Source organism: Vespa crabro, chromosome 15 (genome assembly GCF_910589235.1).
Source record: "Vespa crabro chromosome 15, iyVesCrab1.2, whole genome shotgun sequence".
In the NCBI taxonomy this organism is placed as follows: Eukaryota; Metazoa; Arthropoda; class Insecta; order Hymenoptera; family Vespidae; genus Vespa; species Vespa crabro.
In genome coordinates, this window is record NC_060969.1 from 534,140 (window position 1) to 548,783 (window position 14,644).

General features: G+C 28.5%; 4 protein-coding genes across 5 annotated transcripts; 2 read left to right on the forward strand and 2 right to left on the reverse strand.

Annotated features, from left to right (window-relative positions):
- Positions 1–1,684: 1,684 nt before the first annotated feature.
- LOC124429594 (lipopolysaccharide-induced tumor necrosis factor-alpha factor-like) lies at positions 1,685–6,569 on the reverse strand. The gene is made up of 4 exons (XM_046975053.1): positions 6,327–6,569; positions 3,222–3,392; positions 2,494–2,761; positions 1,685–2,145 (listed from the first exon to the last, which is right to left on the reverse strand). Exons 2-4 carry the CDS (start codon positions 3,388–3,390, stop codon positions 2,043–2,045), a joined length of 540 nt encoding a protein of 179 aa, XP_046831009.1. The 5' UTR covers positions 3,391–3,392; positions 6,327–6,569; the 3' UTR covers positions 1,685–2,042.
- A 935-nt stretch (positions 6,570–7,504) lies between these two features.
- On the forward strand, positions 7,505–9,607 carry LOC124429593 (V-type proton ATPase subunit D). Its single transcript, XM_046975051.1, has 4 exons — positions 7,505–7,739; positions 8,139–8,256; positions 8,358–8,843; positions 8,930–9,607. The coding sequence occupies exons 1-4, from the start codon at positions 7,699–7,701 to the stop codon at positions 9,020–9,022; spliced, it is 738 nt and encodes a 245-aa protein (XP_046831007.1). The 5' UTR covers positions 7,505–7,698; the 3' UTR covers positions 9,023–9,607.
- Positions 9,608–9,978: 371 nt separating this feature from the next.
- On the forward strand, positions 9,979–12,301 carry LOC124429592 (arylalkylamine N-acetyltransferase 1-like). Of its 2 annotated transcripts, XM_046975050.1 has the most exons (4): positions 10,030–10,341; positions 10,581–10,850; positions 11,155–11,244; positions 11,320–11,559. In XM_046975050.1, the coding sequence occupies exons 1-3, from the start codon at positions 10,132–10,134 to the stop codon at positions 11,182–11,184; spliced, it is 510 nt and encodes a 169-aa protein (XP_046831006.1). In that variant the 5' UTR covers positions 10,030–10,131; the 3' UTR covers positions 11,185–11,244; positions 11,320–11,559. The 2 variants fall into 2 exon arrangements, with proteins under 2 accessions (XP_046831005.1, XP_046831006.1); XM_046975049.1 differs by lacking the exon at positions 11,155–11,244 and having other exon boundaries at positions 9,979–10,341; positions 11,320–12,301.
- Positions 12,302–12,376: 75 nt separating this feature from the next.
- Positions 12,377–14,611, reverse strand: LOC124429591 (zinc finger protein 622). Its single transcript, XM_046975048.1, has 3 exons — positions 14,088–14,611; positions 13,101–13,803; positions 12,377–13,021 (listed from the first exon to the last, which is right to left on the reverse strand). Exons 2-3 carry the CDS (start codon positions 13,789–13,791, stop codon positions 12,543–12,545), a joined length of 1,170 nt encoding a protein of 389 aa, XP_046831004.1. The 5' UTR covers positions 13,792–13,803; positions 14,088–14,611; the 3' UTR covers positions 12,377–12,542.
- Between the last annotated feature and the right edge of the window lie 33 nt (positions 14,612–14,644).

Genomic DNA, 14,644 nt, shown 5'->3' on the forward strand with positions numbered 1-14,644 from the left:
ATCGCAACAATTTCTATATTTCGACATAAATGACGTTAATATTAATAATACTCGAAATACTTGTTCTAAATAAATCAAATAATAAATTTGAATGTATCGTAGAATTAAAATTAAATTTTTTTTTTCTTTTTTCTTTTTCTTTTTCCATTAATGGAATGGCAAATCCATCGCACTATACACAAGAATACTTATTATATACAATACTAGCATGTGAATGTATATATTATATATAATATATCACGTATAATACAAATATAAAATTATATATAATAATAATATAAAGGACATGCGTGGAATATTCTTAGAAATATGTTCATTATGGCAAATACATATGTTTTCTTTTTGTTCTTCTTTCTTTGAAAGCATTTCTTTCTTTCTTTCTTTCTTTCTTGCAATATACATTCGTAAGAAGACGACATTTTGTCTTTATATAAATGATATTTCATCGAGCAATTAAAATAAAATTAACAACGCAACAAATTATCATGATTACTCACTCAACACCCTGTATTATAATTATTTTTCTTTTATTCGAATATATAAAGCGCACATTTTATGTTGCATCCTATATCATAGAAAAGATTAAAATATTTACGTTATGTGCGCTTTGTTTAATATTATATCCCTTCCAAAGTACTCGCTCTTTTTTTTTTCATAATACAAAAATAAAAATTCTTATGAACACCGTCGTACAACAAAAAGTCAGACGATTTTCATTCCGTATTCTTTTCCTTTTAGAATGAAAATATACTAAAATAAAAAGGTCTACTGTTGTACTTTCCGTAATTAATTATAAATTTATTTTAAATACTAGAAAGAGAAAATAAAAAAAAGATTACATGATATAATAAAAAAGGAATATTCCTAAATTCCAGTCTTCCACACAAGCACACGCGCGCACACAAACATATATATATATATAAACATATATATATATATATATAAACATATATATGTATATATATATATATATATATACATATATATTTATATATATATATAATATATAATATATATATAAAAATTATATATAAATATTATACTTGTTTGTGTGTATGTGTGCGTATGTGCGTGCGTGTGTGTATGTATGTGTACATCGGTCTATAACTCGTTACATCAAAAACGTTTCAAGGAGATACGTGTATCTACACGTATTCTGGTTTCCAAAAAGGATGTCTTTCGAAATTCTTTCTCCTTGTTGAGAAGTAGATTCACATATGAAATGTAATAAATGCAAATAAGAATAACACTGTTACACGTCCTTATTAACGATGATATAAATATATTATCGCTTTCTCAGTCCCATTCGCTCTACTCTCTCTCTCTCTCCCTCTCCCTCTCTCTCTCTCTCTCTCTCTCTCTCTCTCTCTCTCTCTCTCTCTCTCTCTCTCTCTCTCTCATACGTACAGCTAATTCTAATTGAATAGAATTTAAACTAGGTGACTATCACTCCATATAGGTTGCATTCGAATGTTTCGTAAAGAATAAGCGTAGAGCTTACATACATACATACATACATACATACATACATACATACATACATACATACATACATACATACATACATACATACATACATACATACATACATACATACATACATACATACATACATACATACATACATACATACATACATACATACATACATACATACATACATACATACATACATACATACATACATACATACATACATACATACATACATACACACATACACACATACACACATACATACATCATACATACATACATACATACATATGTACGTACATAAATACACACATACATACACACATACATACTATTTGCAGCACAACCTGCTATAATATATGTAGGTACCCTTATTAACCATTCTTCCGTTACTTTTTATGCGAGACAAGTATAGAGTATCGAATAGTTTTGTTATCTTTTTTGTTTTTTTTTTCTTTTCTTTTTTTTTTGGTTTTCTTCTGTTTTCATGAAATAACATAATACCTAATTACATGGAAGGCTGAGAGAAAGTGCGTGTCACCTAAACGCACTTTTTATAGTAGCAATCAACCTTTCCATGTACCAATATAATTTTTGCAATTAGGACAAAAGTGATGGACGCTCATGAAGGCGCTCATGCAGTATGGCAAACAAGAGCATAGACAACATCTGAAATGAAAATTTTATCGATCTTACATAATCATTGTTAAGAAAGAAATTTTATGTTAGATTAACTCCTTTGCCTTACAAAAGCAATTATTTTTTTTTTTTTCCTATATATATTATCATTTTTTATCGATAAATAAAATATAGCATATATATATATATATATATATAATATTCACTTATATGATATAATATTATTTAAGTGAATATAATATTCACATATATAATATATTATAAATTATTTAATATATATATATATATATATATATATCAATAAAAAAAACGGATATATATAGTTAAAAATACATGCATATCTATATTTATAAGCGTTATGTCTATTAAAGTATTTACCCCAATAAGCAGAGTACGATACAACAGATGTGAGCACTCGGTTGATGATCCGATATCGTAGTGGTCTTAATGTCAGCGTGGCATGTCGGACAAGTCATTTTGATCGCGTGTGGACCTAGGGCGAAGGTTACGTGTTGGTGAATGATCCGTACTTCCGGCGGAGGTGCAAAGTTCTGATCCGTATTAAACGGTTGCGATGCACTGTGGTCATTCGGCACGACATAATTCGAGGGCATTGGCATTGTAGTCTGCTTCGGTGGCTGGTTATCTAAAATTCGTACAGTAATATGTCATAAATATATCTAATCTGAAATAACGTGAAAAAGTAAAAGCAAATTAATCAAGAATATATTATCACAAGTTTTTACATTTTATGTTTTCATTTTATTTTCAACTTTAATGATCGATCGATTACGTATGTAAATATCAATATTAATTTTAATATCTTTCACGAAAAATTTTCAACAAATACATTATAATTATAATTAATACGGTCCAAATGAATATAACGAAAAACAAAAAAAAAAAAGTCCAAATTAATCAAGAATATATCATACGTTAATTTCGTTGTTTTGTATTATCACAAATCTTTTGTTTAAAATTTTCGATCGGGATGATCGATCATGTGTTTTCTAACACCTTTATCATCTAAACAATCTCAATTATCCAAAGTAGGTCATTTATTCTATCGATGTCAACGGGTCTGAATATTATACAATATAACATACACGTTGGTGGTACTGGCATCGGCGATACTCCTACGGGGTATGGTGGATTAGGTAAACCTCCACCATAAGCAATAGCTTCTTCGTAAGAAGGTGGACCTGTTGGTAATGACGCTTGCATAGGTGCTGATGGTTCCATGTTGCTACCACCAGATCCTGTGGCTTTCTCCATATCTTTGAAAATAAAAGATCAATGATAAATGATAAAATTTTAATGGAGTAATAAACTCGACGTCTAAAACGTTACATATTGACAGTGATTAATGATCCCTTGTACGATTACAAATATTTACATCTAGAATATCGTGTTTCATTGTTTATAATTTTTTTTGCGAATTTTACTACAAAATTTTACTACAAAAAAAAAATAAAGAAAAAACACAGAAAAAGAAAAAGGGGAAAAAATAATAACTCAATGGTAAAAGGATACGATTTAAAAACTTATATGGATTATCGTTTATTCCTATAATTTTTCAAATAAAATGTATCACAGAAAAACTGATAGCTACGAAATAATAAAAATTGATAGTAAGAAAAGCATACGATTGAAAAAATTTGGATGGATTTTCTTTTATTTATATCATTTTTCAAATATAGTGTATAACGGAAAAATTGGTAGCTCGATACGAAAAGTATACGATTAAAAAAAGAAAAAAAAAAAAACACATGGATTATCGTTTATTTGTATCATTTTTCAAATAAAGTGTATCACAGAAAAGCTAATAATGCGTAAAGCATACAATTCAAAAAACATTTATTTTCATAAAAAGTCTGTGTGTGTGTGTGTATGCGCAAACTAAAGAAAAAGAAAACAAAAAACAAAAAAAAAAGAAACAAAAGTAACCCAATATAGCATACGTTGTTTGATACACGTAATATCGAAGATTAGAACGCTGTTTCTAGATTGAATAAACAATGGAGTCTTATTGTTGGTCTCTTATCTTTTCCCGTATAAAATAAAAAATGAATTGGATGGAGAAATGAAAAACAATAGTGAAAAGATATTTGTATAAGACAGAAATAACTGGATTATCAAGAAATATACTAACGTCCAAGAAATATATTTATGTATCAAATATACTTACGTTAAAGATCGAAAGAAATAAAAAAAATTCCGATCGTTTCTATATTGTGAAACCACACAACATATATATCCTAATGTATGAGATACTAACATAAATACATTCATAAAAAAACGATAATTATTTTACAAACGATTCATATAATTAAATTTAAATCGTAAATTGAAATCAAAAACAAATATTTATAAACGCAGTTCGTTTCATAATCAATAATAAAAAAACACTTAAAAATATTACAGAATTACGATTATTTATTCGCATTAATTATAAATGTCGATTAGAATTCTTTAAATGAATTTAGTAATACAGAAGAAGAATATTGTTATTTTTAAAATATTTCATATTTCTTGGTTGATATAAATTATATATATATATCTATATAAATTTATAAATAAATATATATATATAAATATAAATTTATAAATAAATATATATATATATATAAATATGTATTTATAAATAAATAAATATATATATATATAAATATAAATTTATAAATATATATATATATATATATACATATATACAGACACAGACATATTATAAGAAATAAATAAATTGTAACTAAAATCTAATCCATAAATGTTTAGTCTATAATATATTATTTACTTTATATATTATTTACTTTACATGTTACTTATACTTTTTCTTACTTTTAAAATTAATATATTAGATTTATATTTCGTATAGTTAAAACGAATTATTAAAAATGAACAATATTATTGAATCAAATAAAATAACATTAAAACAATAATATTAAATCAATTTAAAAATAATAATAATAATAAAAACGTACATTATTTTTTATTTTTTCATTAAAAAGAACAGCTATTTTTGCGATAGAGCCAATATTTATTATTAAATATTATTTACATTCAACAATAAGAAGGACATTGATGAGTTACAGTGCAAACAAGCGATACGAATTTAGCAATTTATCTTTAGAACGAAACCAATAAATGATATGCCAAAAAAAAAACATGATAGTAGTAAAAGAAAGTACCTTATTTTTCAAATTCTTAAACTTCTTACAAAGTGAAAAAGAGAGAGAGAGATAAAGAGAGAGGGGGGGAGAGAGTGAGAGGGAGATAGATAGATAGAGAGAGAGAGAGAGAGAGAGAGAGAGAGAGAGAGAGAGAGAGACGAATAAAGTTGTAATTCGCAACTAGAAAACAACACACGCATATATACATATATGTATTTACCCAGGTAGAGATATATACACATCCATCTACTTTAATATTTGAACATAAATGGGCGCTGTGTCTTGGGAATAGAAAGTTACATGTTAAGTAACATACTTGACAATGACGGCGATGACACGAGTAAATTCAAATGATAACCAATGTGTCCGCAATATGTATGATTGTGTGTATTTGTGTGTGTGTACACATTTGTTAGAATATTGTTAGAAGAATAGTTTTTAGAAAGAATATACTTTGGTGGAAAGGTTTTTCTTACTTTATATTTTAATTTTTTTTTTATTTTATCGACCAAAATGCAACTCCTTTTAAAAATCAAAAAGTATCATTCGATGTAAGGCATAATTAAAGGTAAAAATTGCTTACGTCTCTCTCTTTCTATCTCTCTCTCTTTCTCTCTCTCTCTCTCTCTCTCTCTCTCTCTCTCTCTCTCTCGCTCTCTTTCTCTCTGTTTGTCTCTATGCCTTTTTCGAAAATTAATGATAAAAAGAAATAAAAAAAAAAAATATACAAATTACCGAGAACAAATACAACATGGAAGCGTCGCTGACCGGTGAGTTAACACAATGACGTAAGATATTTCGTCTCTTAAAATTCAAGAAATATCTATAGATATATAACGATTACTAACGCAATTTGACCCTTCGTTCTACGCGTCCTTTTTCGTTTCTACCTTTCAATTCTTTCATAGATAAAAGAGAAAAACTTCTCTATTTCCAATTCGTAAAAAAAAAAGAGAAAATAAATAAAAAGAAGAAAAAAGAATTAACAGGACAGACGTAACAAGCAATCAAAAGTAATCGACGTAAGAATGATAAACTTACTTTGATGTCGAATATGACGAAAGTTTACGTTTCGAACTGCACCAGTGAATTGAAGTTATTCCTCTCGAAAATCTAAAAAATGCTTAGCTATATAGCACGAATCCTCACGTGAGCACGTCTCTTCTCGCTGTCACAGAATCAACACCAATATCATTTCAGCCTTTCTTTAGGAATATTCCACACGTGAACCCGACGAGAGCGAAAAGCAAACAACACGCGAAGACTCGACCGATACTGTATCTAAAAAAAAATCAGACATCGATTCACACTCGAATTATGTCGATTCTCGAACGATGTAACTTATCGATACGATAGATACATAGTATCCATTATAAGATGGCGTCGTTGTTCCGGCGCGTTGAGTCCCTAGCATAGTAACGATAATTAAATTACATCGTTTTCTTTATTGTGACTAGATATATATGCGTATATATAACAGAAACTTTTTTTTTCAATGGATTGCATATTAATACGTGTGACTTTGTTCGAAACTTTTTGTTTTCTGTTTCTTTTTTTTTCTTTTTTTTTTTTGTTAAATGAGTGAAAGAATGAACAAAAGAAACAAAAAACAATCGTTCAAGCCCACGCTGCATTACTAATTTGTGTTCTTATCATGGCGCCACTTTGGCGGGATTTTTGAATTTACTCTCCTAGCCTAAGACTTCCTGCTTTATCGGCACTAGTATGTTTGACACAGAACAAACGTTTCATTTTATTTTTATCTAATTTTCGTGTTCTGCTTGAATATATAAAGAAAAAGGAATCAAATAGTTATTCGAATAAAATAATTATTTACTTGCATTGTTGGAAATCGTTCAAATAAAAAAACAACAGAAGAACAATAACATTTTCTAAAATATCGAAATCGCTAAAATATTGAATCGCTTGATATAAAATTAATATACGAAATATATTGAAAGCTTTATTAAATTTCATTAGATATATAAAGAGGTGATATCGTAATCATATTTTTCTTTTCTTTTCTTTTTAATTTTGAATTATTTTATTTTCTTTGATTAATACCAACTTCATCGTCCACCAATCACGAAGAATATTTTGCATTATTCTCAGGGCTGTATCTCAGAGACAACCCTGATATATCGTAGTTTTCTTATACATCAAAAAATTGCATTATCAGAAAAATAAACTTGAATCGATTGAAATAATACATTACCAGTTCTTGTATCATATTTATTGTTAACTTCATTTCTAATTTGGAAAATTGTCTGTGTAATTTTTATAGGAAATATAAGTTTTGGAACGTAAGAGAATTAAAAGTCACGCGATAACTTGATTAGAATGTCTAGGAACTTCCGTTTTCGCTAGTCAGCTGATCAATCCTATTCCTGTCTGCTTGATTGTAATCGAAAATATGTCTGGAAAAGAAAAACTTCCAATTTTCCCCTCTCGGGGGTAAGTATATTATGGAATAAATTTTATTATCATTATAGAAAAATTGTCTATTTAAAAACGATCATTTCTATATTGTACTTGTTATAATTTTCTTCTATAATGAGAAATTTTTCTGTCACTTATAAAATGGGTGTAACCCTATTTCAAAATACATTACGCTTTTTAATCTTTAAAAATAAATTTTGAACAAAACGATCTTCCATATTATTAATTTTGTGATAGTCTTTTCTTTACAAGTAATTTTACAAGAATGTCAATTTTTTTTTATATATAACCATAATATATTATATTACAATTGACAGTCGCAAAATAAACATTCGTTAGTATTAACATTCGTTAATTTTGTTAAAATAATAACAACAATGTGATTTAATAAATACATTATTGTATCTATTCAAGTGCACAGATGTTAATGAAATCACGTCTACAAGGTGCACAAAAAGGCCATGGATTACTCAAGAAAAAGGCTGACGCGTTGCAGATGCGTTTTAGAATGATTCTAGGAAAAATTATAGAGGTAAAATGAAATTAAATTATATAATGTATATATTGTACTATATAAAATTATACTATGTACATATTTCATATTATAATATATATTCTATTGCTTTTTTCTAGACAAAAACTCTTATGGGAGAAGTAATGAAAGAAGCTGCCTTTTCTTTAGCCGAAGCAAAATTTGCTACTGGTGACTTTAATCAAGTTGTCCTACAAAATGTCACTAAGGCACAAATTAAGATTCGTTCAAAGAAAGACAATGTCGCTGGTGTTAATCTTCCAGTATTTGAATCGTATCAAGATGGTAGCGATACTTATGAGTTAGCTGGATTGGCTAGAGGTGGACAACAATTAACGAAACTAAAGAAAAACTATCAGAAAGCAGTTAAATTATTGGTAGAATTGGCATCTCTACAAACAAGTTTTGTAACCCTAGATGAAGTTATTAAAATTACAAATCGTCGTGTAAATGCCATTGAACATGTTATCATTCCAAGAATCGAAAGAACTCTCGCATATATTATATCTGAATTGGATGAACTCGAAAGAGAAGAGTTCTATCGTTTAAAGAAAATTCAAGATAAGAAGAAAATAGCAAAATCGAAGGTATACAAAATTTCTACAAAATATAAATAACACGTATACATCCAAGAAAATTATTTATATGACTTTTATAATAAATCTCTTTTCAGTCCGAGGCAGCAAGAGCAAATATGATTGCTGCTGGTAAAGAATCAGAAGCAGCGAATATGTTGGACGAAGGTGACGAGGATTTACTCTTTTAAATTATGTACAGAGTACGTTCGTACATATTTTATTATTAAAAATAATCCATGAAAATAAGTAGAAATATCAGAAAGAGCAAACCTTCGAAATGACACGAAGTGCGATTTCGTAGTTCATTCTTGGTCAATAAGTTGCAACTCTAAAGAGACACAATTTCATTTAATGAAATCTAGAGAAGATAAACGTTAACAATACCATCTCCTTGTTCATAGACCCATGCTAATATTTTAAAAATATATTTATACAGTAAATCTGTATTATGATTGATATGAATGTTATTAATATTTTTTGATTATATATCTAAAAAATCACTTGTACAGAATTTATTATTGTATAATTTGAAATTATTTTAGCAAGATCTAGTATTGTATATCTATCGCTACGTCAGCTTCTACTAGTATCTGTATTTCTTTTTTTTTTTTTAAATATTCCAAATACTGTTATTGTTAATAAAGTTGATAAGATATAAAAGTAAATGTAGTTTGTGCATAATTTCAAAATGAGAAGAATGTCCAATTTGATAGTTTCTTCGTCAAATATTCGGTAATATTTTATCATCAATAAAAAATTACATGTCAATACTATTTACCATCGCTAACGTTTATTACATTATATTCTTCCAACCCTCCTACGACCTCTTTAAATTCCATTAATTACAACGAGTACTAAAGATAATTTAGCACCCTTATTAACCTTAATTAATTCTTCGATAAAAAGACGAATACAAATTTATTTATTAATAAATCGTTAAGCGAAAAGCATGCGCATGAACATGATTTTAGATAGCTGTGAATTAATATCCTTTAAACTGTATAGAAAAAAAAAAAGAAAAGAAAAAAGGAAAAGTTAAATTATCGATTTTCCCTCTTGTAGAGAATTTGACCCTTTGGTAATAAAGACGTCATTGCCTAGCTATTGTTTAATAATAATCGTAGGGAAGTGAACTTTCTTGAACTGGGTCAATCAATATATGAACCTCTCTTTTTCTTTCTCTCTCTTTCTCTCTCTCTCTCTCTCCTCATACGATACAACCCTCTTTAGTTACGGAGATGCGCGTGTGAAAATTCCTTTCAGTGCGCGTAAAATTTGTTCTCCGCCCAGCTCAAAGATGTCTGATAATTTAACAATTGCTGAGATTCCAGAGGATCGTTTCGCCGATGCAATTGATCATTTGAAATGGAACTTCTTCGCGGATGAACCATTGAATCATGCTATTGGATTATGCAAAAAAGGAGAATCTCATTTCGAACTTGAGAGACATTGTCTATTGACTTTGAAGCAGGGATACTCCAGAATGCTAGTGACCGAAAATGGAACTGTAAGTTTATTCTCTATGACGATTGACTACACTCGAAGCAAATCATTCTATTCCGTACGTTTGAATGCTCCTATCCTTTCCCGCGGTTTTTTTTTTTTTTCTTTTAATTACCCCTTCTAAATTTTAACAGAAATATTTCTTTCTCGATTGATTTACACGTTTGCGAAATTATTCGAAAGATTTTTCTTTAGAGATAAGATTGTCGAAAAGAAAATAAAGAAAAACATTTTTAATAACAGATAGCAGGTATGGCTCTAAATGGTGTCTTGAACGAAGAGGAAAGGGATGAAGCCAGTCGACGACTTGAGGAGATAGATGACAAACAATTTAAAAAGATTTTCGGACAGCTCTATAAAGTTAACAAAAAGGTCAATCTATTTTGGAAATACAACGTGCAGGAATTATTCGAATGTCGTATTTTAAGCGTCGACGAAAATTTTCGCGGGAAAGGCTTGGCAAATGTCTTGATGTCGGATAGTCTTGAAGTTGCAAGGAAAGCTGGTTTCAAGGTAACAATTAAGATAACACATGCTTGAAATGTTTTATGAAAAATATAAAGCATTATGAATGTCAAATGGAATGAATTTTAAGTGCTTGTGTGTAAAAGCATGACTTGATGTCGTTAAGTGTTTATTTATAATTGAACTATTATTTTAAACGACCCGCGATTTGTCATTTACCACGTAATTAAAAACGACGATGATAATATATCGATATATAGACTTTTACTATGTTCATTTAGCACATATATATTTGTACGTGTGCCTCGACACAATATCTTTTATGAAGTACACAATTTTTTTTTTGTTTCAGCATGTACTTCACTTAATATGCATGGGATGATTTTCATTTACAAAGGTGTAAATTACAAAATGCACTCTCATTGTTGTCTTTTTCTGGAAGGTATTCTCGTTGTATATGATTTCAATGGGTATTTGAATTTCTTATCAAACGAATTATTTCTATTTACATTCGCAGGTATTTAAGGCCGATGCAACTGGTATGTATTCTCAAAAAGTTTGTTTAAAGCATGGCTTTCAAGTCGAAGCAGAGATTCCTTACACGGATCTTCCGGAGAACATCAGACCGGAACCACCTCATCAAGCAGTAAAACTGATGGTAAAACTGTTGCATTAGACAGGTATATTATCCTATGTAAAGTATATGTATCGTTGTGACAATAACAGTTCTCTAATATACTTGTTGATGACGTAAAAAGATGCATATATGTCTATACAATAATTAACTGTGGTAAAGCTGGAGCACGCATTTTGCTTAGAACGTATAAATCAATAATCCAAAAAATCATTTACTGGCCCTGGTCTATGTGTTCCAAGCAAAGTTATAAAAAATTCTGAGCTCAACAATTCTTATAACAACCATTGACGATCGTTTTTACATATTGTTGATTCAGGAAAGTTAAAAAAATTATTGATTCTAATTCTGCTTAACAAAGGGGTTGCGTATGTAAAATGTCTATATATATATATACATATATATATATAATAAAATATCTATATATGAATTCGTTAAATATTATAAGAGATTATATCATAATGATGTGTACATCACTAAAGACAATAGTCTGATGGAAAGTTATAATATATAAGCATGTAATGAAAAATTATTTGTTTTCTAATGGCAATATACGAAAACGAAAGAAACAATATATAACGTTTAACGTGTTTCAAAAAACAAACTTGCGTTTTCGTTGCAACCGTTGGTAAAGCACGAGACACAGAAAGTTTACATGATCTGTACATTTTATCTATCGAACAAAACGAAAAATTTAATGTACAGTAAGATATACGAATATAAATACGAATTACAAGATGACGGGTCCATTCGCAAATAATTATACAAATTATGAGAAATAGTATTTTTGTCGGTGTCACGTGTTATGAGAAATGTATACGTTATTTTGTAAGAATATCCGCCAAATAAAGTTTATAATAATTTATATCGTATAATGTATCTTTAGAATAAACTTTTTATTTCATTCTACATAACATATGGGTGACTTTAAGCAAAAAACTGAAAATTATAATGTTTATTTTAATTTAAATAATAATTACATTTTTACAAAATGTAAATTAATTACAGTTGATAAAGCATATAGCTACATATACCAATAGTACATATTTCATTTACATAGCTGTGAATCATATAATTGAATAATTTTGATCTGTTTTGAATCACATTTAAAAATTAACTTGTGGTCTAAAGTGCTGTTGTAACTTGTTTGCTTTCAAATTTAATTTTAAAGTATATTTAGCTTGTATTCTTTGCATAAATTTAATATCTCTAGCTTTTTTAACAGCTATTTCCTTCTTTGTATCGATCCATCCTAAAGCTTTATATTGTGATATTATATTACGTAATTTATCGTTTTTAGATATAGCAACGGTTCTATTTGGATTTAGACTTTGTTTATAATATCTCATTAAAGATCGATGACCAATCACATTACCAGATGGTAAAACTAGTTGATAATCAGTATCATCTAGTTCAGGTATTTCAACTTCTGCATCTGGATCTGATGTTTCTACATCAGGATAACTAGAAGAGTAGTCATAAAACTGTGCATATTCTACAAGCGCATCACCCTCATGCAACATTTTACAATGACCTTTGTCGATCATATGTGCCTTGACTGATTCGACGCTTTGAAATGCTTTTCCTGTTTAAACAATATTTATTTTAATACTTAATCAAATAAAATAAATTTTATAATAATCAAATGAATGAGATACACTTACCGGAATCATTACACCAAATGCACATATAGTTAGCATATATTTTTTCTCCTAAATAAGTAAGCAAACCTTTGATATCTATACAATATTCTGGATCAGGTATAAAAAAGGAATGTGCCATTGTCATGTGTCTCAAGTTTCGTACTATGGATCGACTGTGATTTTTACAAAACAAACAATTGTTATTCTTGATAGGATTATCTGTATCTTCAATCCATTCATCAGAATCTACAGATTCAACATCAGAATCAATATCCATATCGTCTACAGTTCTTTGACTATGATTACCAGTTTCAGCTGTTTTAACAGTTGTAGCATTTGATATAGAAGATATTACAGAAGCTGATAAAGCTGAATCATCTACCGTACTCTCATCTTCGGATCCAGAATAAGGTATATCTAATTTTAATAATTTCTCTCTATGTTTCTTAGATGATAAATGATTTACATATTGATTTTTGGTGCTGAATGTTTTACCACACACTCCACAATACATATTTTCTTCTAGTGACTTATCATTTTGGTTACGTTGGGCAATAACCCTTTTTTGAAAATCTTCTACCGTAACAGGGGGCAAATCTGCTACTTTTCTTTTTAAATTATATCTATGCCAATCGGATTTATAATGTTGTCTTTGGATCTCGAGATCTTTAAAAGCCACACGGCAGGTTATACATGTGAACGGCAAACTCATGTTTTCTATTTCCTATATATACAAAAAATATAATTCAAAAATTGTTTAACTTAAATTATAACCTAGAATCTAAAGTTGAAATATAACTTGAATATTACGACAAACTTATACTATAACGTTTTTGCAATTTTATTAATTTTTTAAATATATTATACAAAATGGCAGAGAAGCATTATAAAATCTAAATTCTTTATACGTATCTGCGTAAGGCCAGTGAACATTACAAATACTAAGCTTTTTTGTGAGGGACAATATTTCAAGATATTTCACAATTATATGAAAAGATGTATAATTACCGTCGCGTATGCAGTAGTTGCTTATCAATTAACACTGAAATTAGATAGAATAATATGCAAATCTTTTTTCCACTTCTCTTCTTAATTATATTCTATGGTATATTAACAATACCAACAACAAATTATTCATAAATTTCAACTCTTATGCAAATTTAATGTTCTTACGGCGACGAATGTCGACTACAATATGCGTAGCGGCATCAGAGGAAGGCGCACAAGTATATCACTGTATATGTATCATAATACATATATTCTGTTATATATATATATATATTATTTCTATATCGATAATCAGGGCCGTAACAAGTCGAACTTTAAGGCTGTTTTATATCAGCCAATAAGTTTACAAGGATTTACATAAAAAAATTCTCTTAGTTACACACGAGTCACAAGTCTTTAAGCAGTTAAAAACCTTAAAGAACAAATTTTAAGGATACTTTGCGAAATGTCCTTTTATCTCTATTAAAAAATTTTATTGATTCTGCCATAATATTTTTCTTTCTATTTTAAGAAAGACAATTACGATAGGACGGTTAATGATAAAATTTCAAAAAGAA

Excerpts from the sequence above, each read along its gene's own strand:
- LOC124429594 (XM_046975053.1), bottom strand. The coding sequence starts at position 3,390 with ATGGAGAAAGCCACAGGATCTGGTGGTAGCAACATGGAACCATCAGCA. Across the intron at positions 2,762-3,221 it reads GATGCCAGTACCACCAACGT|ATAACCAGCCACCGAAGCAG; the intron begins GTATGTTATATT and ends TACGAATTTTAG. Across the intron at positions 2,146-2,493 it reads ATCGTACTCTGCTTATTGGG|ATGTTGTCTATGCTCTTGTT; the intron begins GTAAATACTTTA and ends TTTTCATTTCAG.
- LOC124429593 (XM_046975051.1), top strand. The coding sequence starts at position 7,699 with ATGTCTGGAAAAGAAAAACTTCCAATTTTCCCCTCTCGGGG. Across the intron at positions 8,257-8,357 it reads TTCTAGGAAAAATTATAGAG|ACAAAAACTCTTATGGGAGA; the intron begins GTAAAATGAAAT and ends GCTTTTTTCTAG. Across the intron at positions 8,844-8,929 it reads AGAAAATAGCAAAATCGAAG|TCCGAGGCAGCAAGAGCAAA; the intron begins GTATACAAAATT and ends ATCTCTTTTCAG.
- LOC124429592 (XM_046975049.1), top strand. The coding sequence starts at position 9,994 with ATGAACCTCTCTTTTTCTTTCTCTCTCTTTCTCTCTCTCTCTCTCTCC. Across the intron at positions 10,342-10,580 it reads TAGTGACCGAAAATGGAACT|ATAGCAGGTATGGCTCTAAA; the intron begins GTAAGTTTATTC and ends TTTTAATAACAG. Across the intron at positions 10,851-11,319 it reads CAAGGAAAGCTGGTTTCAAG|GTATTTAAGGCCGATGCAAC; the intron begins GTAACAATTAAG and ends TTACATTCGCAG.
- LOC124429591 (XM_046975048.1), bottom strand. The coding sequence starts at position 13,791 with ATGAGTTTGCCGTTCACATGTATAACCTGCCGTGTGGCTTTTAAAGAT. Across the intron at positions 13,022-13,100 it reads CATTTGGTGTAATGATTCCG|GAAAAGCATTTCAAAGCGTC; the intron begins GTAAGTGTATCT and ends TTGTTTAAACAG.